The 7,286-nt window shown below is 40.2% G+C and overlaps 1 protein-coding gene across 1 annotated transcript; it reads left to right on the top strand.

The window, feature by feature from the left end:
* The first annotated feature begins 280 nt into the window (after positions 1–280).
* Positions 281–7,029, top strand: LOC139743841 (U1 small nuclear ribonucleoprotein A-like). Its single transcript, XM_071654295.1, has 6 exons — positions 281–341; positions 1,340–1,512; positions 3,798–3,900; positions 4,893–5,054; positions 6,218–6,308; positions 6,813–7,029. Exons 1-6 carry the CDS (start codon positions 281–283, stop codon positions 6,970–6,972), a joined length of 750 nt encoding a protein of 249 aa, XP_071510396.1. The 3' UTR covers positions 6,973–7,029.
* The last annotated feature ends 257 nt before the right edge of the window (positions 7,030–7,286 follow it).

Here is a 7,286-nt window from a genome sequence, read left to right as displayed (position 1 = left end):
CTTTGTGTGTGCTGCTGCAAACTGGACCCCCCCCCCCCCCCCCGCCAAAAAAAAAAAATGAACCTGGCATCTCTGAAAAAGATTTCATTGAATTTAACAATGCAATGCACCAGATTAGATGTATTAGATTGTATATCGTAGCAAATATGATTATATAGTGATTGTTTTAATTCACTTAACACATTGCTTCACTATGATTTTTGTTCCCTTCTTTCTTTCAGTTTGTGTTAGTGTTCCAGCAGCTTTCTGAGTGAAGTCTTCTGGAGTTCGGAAAGAAGCGATGGCAGCTCCTAATCACACAATCTATATCAACAATCTCAATGAGAAGATAAAGAAGGATGGTGAGCAAAAATAATATTACTTTATACATGTGATTCATACATGTTTACCAAAATAAAGTGACATATTCAAGATTCAAATTCAATGAAGGTCACATACATGTGTACATACTTTCCTGGTTTTTTTTTTTGTTCTTGTTTTTTGTTGCTGTTTGTGATAACTTGTCTGTCTACATGATTAGAATGTTCTCGGGTATCAAAAAGTTATCTTGCATTGCTGGTCTCATCAAAGATTTGTGGAAAGGGGACAAGTATTCAGATTCCACAATGTTCAGGTAATGTGGCATTTCTCTATGATGGCTTGTGATTTTTAATTGTTTATGTATTTGTTTTAATTAGTATGTAAAATGATCACGACAATGAATATGAAAGGCATGATTTACCATAATTTGCAGATGAAGCAAAAGCTCAGCATTAATGCTTTAAGCAGTTCTAAAATGTGAGTTATGGATAGAAACAACCAATGTAAATATTTGAATCCGTATAATTGATGTTAAGTATTCTTAAATTTATACCAAAAATATGAACAATAGTTATAATGAAAATGTTTTCAGAGGAAACCGCCTACAGTTATGGTTTATGGAGAAAATTATTGATATCTCCTAATATTTTAGGCTTAAATGCCAAAATTGTATTGATGATACATTGTAGGATGTTTTGTGATACAACAGACCTACACATACTTGTATGCATCAAATGTGATATCTTGAACATTTTTTAAATAACTGCTCCCAAAGGTAAACAGGACCGTTAAAGACAGTTTGAAATGCAGATACAGGGAAACTTTGTACATACATGTAGTATAGAGCTGCCAGGGACCAATAAAATGTTCCCACTATAGCAGGGATTAAAAAAAAAAAAAAAAATGAAATTATAAAAGGAATGTGACCTGCAAAATTATTTTGTCATGTCTGGTACTCAGTATCTGCCTACACATGTATGATATCCATCCTTGTTATGACAAGGTTCAGCTGGATCCTTTCCCATTTTGTTCTTTGCAGAACTCAAGAAGTCCCTCTACGCCATATTCTCCCAGTTCGGACAGATCATGGACATTGTGGCACTGAAGACACTGAAGATGAGGGGCCAGGCGTTTGTCATCTTCCGCGACATCACCAGCGCCACCAACGCCCTGCGCTCAATGCAAGGATTCCCCTTCTACGACAAGCCAATGGTACGGCAGAAATGGTTGAACTTGAGCATTTGTGGTTTCCTTTTCTTCCATTTCGCCTAAAATAATTAGCTTAAAAACAACATCTGGTCTTTGTTAACCCCCGGTTCTCCAAATAAACAATGCTTCGTGTTCGGGCTGGTTGCAGTTACATGTAGGTCTAGTATTATTTGTGACTGTGCAACACAAAACAAACCAAAAGTCGCCAGGCATGAATTTTTAGTTGAGACCATATGATGAAAGAGCAGATTTTAAGCTTTAAAATAACTCAAATCAAACGGACTCTTCCATCCTATCTAAATATTGGAAAGAAAGCACAAACTCGGGAAACGTGTGAACTGAGAAAAATGGCTCTGAAGTAGTGTCTATTTAAGCGCTTAATCTTTACCAAACCGTGCTGGCTGTGCGATGAATAGGACAAAAAACAGGAAGTATACCACCCGAGTAACAACAATGAAGGAATTATCAGATTGAAGGTAATATAAAGTTTTGGTACCTCAAAAGTTTCCCTGAATTTCCTTGTCCTAGTTTGTGTTTCAGGTTAAAGTAACACTGTGAGACTTACTCACCCCAAAGTGCTCTCATGTCTTAGTAATCATTGTACCAGAGCCGTTAGTTTGACTCGACGCGGTACCGCGAGACACGTATTGTACGAAACCATTATTGCATGATAACTGCGACCAGCAGCCCCATACGCTTAGCTAAATGGGGCTGCGCATTGTAGCATTCAGGATCATGACAGATTAGTATCGCGGGTAAATATCAACTTAAAATCCTAAAATTTCTTCAATTTGAAGACTTACCAGTTAAGTTGAAGTATTGCAAACAGGCTTCGGGCAACATTTGGTTCCACCAATAGTCCCTTTCTGTTCGAATTGATGACTGAATGTGACTCGGTCGAGAGGACCTTGGGAGAGCTACACTGAATTGACGGCCAGCGCATGCGCATACATCACATGCGCACAAATTTCAAATCCATGAATGGATAAGATGAAACCTCTTATAATGAAATGTGAAAGAGGATGTAATTCCAAGAGGAATTCAACATTTGATGAAACTTAGTTTTGAAATGGCTGAAATATCCCAAATAAAAATAGAGTGAACCTCATAAAAGGTTGGACCCACCTTTTATTATGATCGCTTTGTTTTACATTGCTTTTGGATCTCTCTGCCACTCCAAAACTAATTTTCATCAAATAAACTTTAACTCCTCTTAGAATGGTATAGTCTGTACTGTATCATACACAAGTGGTGTCTTAGTATTAAATGCGCAATAAGCTAAAATCCCAATCTTCATCTCCACAAATACTAAACCATCCCTTTCAATAGATGTGTGATTGAAATGGAGGCCTTGATGAGATGGTTGCAATTGAATAATCAGTACATTGAGTTTGAGCCATTACTGTCAAGTCTTTTGCCTGCTTTGTTAACCATGTCATTGGGACACAGTGGCCCGAATTCACGAAGGTGGTACAAATGAAACCATGGTTTAAACCTTGGACAAAAACCATGGAGCGCCAAGTGTCGCATGGAATATTTCGTTATGAAATTGGTCATTTCGTCGACAAAACGACCGTTTCGTTAACAAATTATCATTTAGTGGACGATATGTTCATTTAGTTACAGAATGTTGTCATTTCGTTGCAAAATGATAATTTCATTGACGAAATGACCTGATTTCGTAACTAAATATGCCATGCAACACTTGGTGCTCCATGGTTTTTGTCCATGGTTTAAACCATGGTTTCATTTGTAAATATGTTATATCATAATCTATATCATTGAAAGGACTGGCCTCGACTAGCCTGCATGCTATTGCCAGTTCTTTTTTGCCAAACTATATCTTAACTATTAATTGTTGTGACTTTATTGACGATGTTTGTTTGTTTGTTTGGTAAATAAAAATCTCATTTCATTTCATTTCATTTCATTTTCATTTTAAAAATCTCATTTCATTTGTACCGCCTTCGTGAATTCGGGCCAGGAAGCCCGAAACTGGTACAGCAGCAAACTCCAAGCAAGCAAGTTGTTTGCCTTGTGAAGTGATCTGCAGGGTCTGATGGATCGTCACGTTTTCAGTCAAAGTACAGTGTCAACCAGGGGGGTGTTTCATCAACGTTTGTCAGCGCTGACAACTTGCTGACAATCACCATAGTAACAGTCAGTGTCCAGCGCATCTCAGCCAATCAAAACCAAGGATTTTGCTGAAATTGTCAACGCTGACAAACGTTGATGAAACACCCCCAGGACTGACTTTGTGTGTTTAACCCTGTGACTCTCATCCACAGAGAATCCAGTTTGCCAAGACAAAGTCTGACGCCATTGCCAAGATGCAGGGAACGTATGTACCGCGGGAGAAGAGAGTAGAAAAAAGGAAGCCCGATCTACCAGGTATGGACAGTGATGTTATATTAAAACTAAAGCCAGATTTGTTCATCTTTCGCAAGTGACCTTTTTGCTTGTTTGTGTGCATGTTCACATTGCAGCTATGACTGTCTCGACACTGGTTTTGAAGCAACCATAACTGTGTAATAGGCGCCATGAAGCACCTGTAACTGTGGCATATTGAGGCGATGATATTAACTTTTGCAGTGCATTTTGACTATGCAGCACATTAAACTTTATGTGTGTCATTAGGCTTTCTGCTTCTTATACCAGAGCATGTCCGATATCTGACCTAGGCTGACATAGTATTCGATATTAGAACATAATTTGCATTGTCTACTATAAAAACTTTTTTACAAGTAGAGAATTTAAGTCCATGAAAATGACATCTGTGTAGTATACAGTTTGATATTCATATGGGCTTGGATTGTTTAGACCACCACTGAACCTTTGCTTCAAAATAGAACTTTAGTGATAGTCAATGAATGAAGTACTATGCAGTTGCAATGTATAGTTGCAATAGTATCTTGTTTTTCAAGTGTTACTATTTTGCATTGGTGGTGGCTACGGATGTATGCCCCAGGAATAGAATATGTGTGTCACTTGGGATCTAATTCATTGTTGGGGTGACAGAATCTTGTATCTAAAATGTGTCAAATATTGAGGAGAGCAAACAACATGTGACAGCCAAAGCATTATGACAAAATTGGAGTCACTGTTCCTTTGATATGCCGTGGTGGCTTCATTTTGGGGGTAAGACGGCTAGGATTTTAACAAAACTTTACTTGACTGTTTATCTGCCAATTAATCCAAACAAGTGGTATCACCAGAATGTAGATCCACATGCTTTTGTCACCTTATTATCGGCTTGCTTCCATAACGAGATATTGTGTATTTTATAGTGTGTGGAAATTAAATATCCAATCTTGGGTTTCATTCTGTAGTGTCTTCATGTATTCAAGTTGTCTTTCCCTGTTTGCTTGTTTCCTTTTCATCAGAGCGTGGTAAGAAGAACAAGCAGGGGAGGAACCAGGAGCCAGCGGTGGCCATCCCGCCCCCGTCACAGATCCCAATGCCTGGAGCCCCGCCCGTCAACCAACCTCCATCGCTCATGGACATGGGTATGATGCCTCCAGTACAGCCCCCTCCAGCCCCACCTGGTGAGTTTTCAGAGGCTTCATGTTCCCCCCTCTGATGTTAACCTTACCCCCCCTCATGCCCAAAATTCCACCCGATGAACTCGTATTGCGTGTGCTTTGTTTGCCAATTGTAAAAGGACATCAATTGTTGTGTAGCTGTGGCCTTCCTGTTGGACTCCAATGCTCTCCAATGCATCACTGCTTCGCGAGTGTAGCAAAGTGTATTTAGTGAGTCTGACTTCACGACAATTCGCGAGTGGTTAAATTCGCGATTGTGAAGTACAGCACGCGCAGAACGGAGAAGGTAACCGTGCACGTTCATCCAATATTTTTGCGTGTTAGCACCTGACTCGCTAAATTCATGAAACTAATTTAGCGAGTCTCAACGGGTTTATAATCAGAAGCACAATATTCAGGAAGTCCTGTTTCGCAACAAAAACGAACAAAGAAGCAAACAAATAAATTAGAGTCACTCAATATATTTTGTACACCGTACACACAGTATACAGTACACACAATATGTGTCTACAGTACACACAGTATGATAATTATAGTACACACAGTATATGTCTACATGTCTGTATGTGTTTCCCTGATTGTACCTCCCTGGTTTTGATGAGGGAGGGGATTTTGGCAACCATATTTCGAACATGGATGATTTAGCAATGTCAAAATGATGATTTCTGCTGCACATACTCCTAACCCTCCTCCCCCTCCCCCACCCTTTGGCCCATTGGCTTACTGTCATGCCCCCCCCCCCCCCCCCCGAAAAAAGCAACCTTTGTCCCATTGGCTTTAAATTTTCACCCCCCCCCCCCCACCTTTGGCTCATTGACCTGTTGTCATTCCCCCACCCACCCCCCCCCCAACCCGTTGGCCCATTGACTTACGTATTATCACCCCACCCCCCACCACACACACACACACACACACACACACACACACACACACACACACACACACACACACACACACACACTCACTCACACACACACACACATTTTTACCTAGTGGGTATTAATTGTTAGTCTCATTCTTCACTGTCATTGAACAGTCACAGTCACTACTCTTATCGCAAGGCTCCCATAGGGTAAAACAATGAGGAGCTGCCATTTACTTACATGTGGGCTTCTCTTTAATCGAGTATCCTAACATTCTGCCGATTTTTCTTTTCAATTCCGCAGTCGTCGTGCCGGATGAGCCTAATAACATCCTGTTCTTAACTAACCTACCAGAGGAAACCAATGAGCTCATGCTGGAGGTTCTCTTCAAACAGTAAGTATCATCATTTTGTATAAAGTTTGTGTGTCTCTTGAAAACCTGAAAATACAATTCCTTGTATAAGCTGGTATACCGTAGAGGTACACTGTAGGTAATTTAGACCTTTCCTCAGAATAATCAATAGAAGCTTCCTACTGTTAGGAGGAAGGGAGGGGCAATACTTTAGATTTCCAGTAAATTTATTCAGACCCCCCCCCCCCAAAAAAAAAAAAAAAAGAGGATATCTAACCATTATTCTCTGTACACAGAGGGAATGCATTGAGTAACTTGAGGTGGGTTTTTCATTTCCGAAAAATTTGTGTTTGGGTTATTACCATGAGATTTAATTCTGTACGTGAGATTTGGAGATACTGCTCAAGCAAATAAAGCAAGATGTATTTTGAGGCCTTTTATGAAGTGTGTTTTAGTTTTATGTTGCTTTGTGAATATGTAACAGTGGCCGCAATCAAATGCTTGGCTAGAGTAGACCCATTATTTTTGTTTCTTGTTACTTCGCAGGTTCAACGGCTACAAGGAGGTCCGACTTGTTCCTGGTAGACACGACATCGCCTTCGTAGAGTTCGGCAACGAGCAGCAGTCCGGCACGGCGAAAGACGCACTGCAGGGCTTCAAGATCACACCGTCCAACACCCTGAAGATTGCGTTTGCCAAGAAATAATCTCCCCCTCCCTGATTCAGCATTGCACAGAGGACACACAACACTTGTACATGCAAGCTACTTCAGCTCTGCCAGAACTTGGAATTCATCCATAGCTATATGGATTGTTGGTGTTCAGTTTTGTGCAGCGGCACTAAGAGACATCAATTTTACATGGAATCGACTGCAGAATCTATATTCTATTTCAAAATGGTGATCTTGCATAGTGATGCAATCATCAAATCAGCCAATTTTACAGGAATGTCAGTGTTAACCCTTCGAGGACAGTTTGATTTTGCTAGAACACGCATCTCCCATAGACACCTGCCCGAGTG

The sequence above is a fragment of the Diadema antillarum genome, unplaced genomic scaffold (genome assembly GCF_040938485.1).
Source record: "Diadema antillarum isolate AM-2024a unplaced genomic scaffold, OU_Dant_1.0 seq00001111_RagTag, whole genome shotgun sequence".
Classification (NCBI taxonomy): domain Eukaryota; kingdom Metazoa; phylum Echinodermata; class Echinoidea; order Diadematoida; family Diadematidae; genus Diadema; species Diadema antillarum.
Note: the sequence above shows the minus strand (reverse complement) of the source record. Positions and strands in the feature narration are given on the sequence as shown.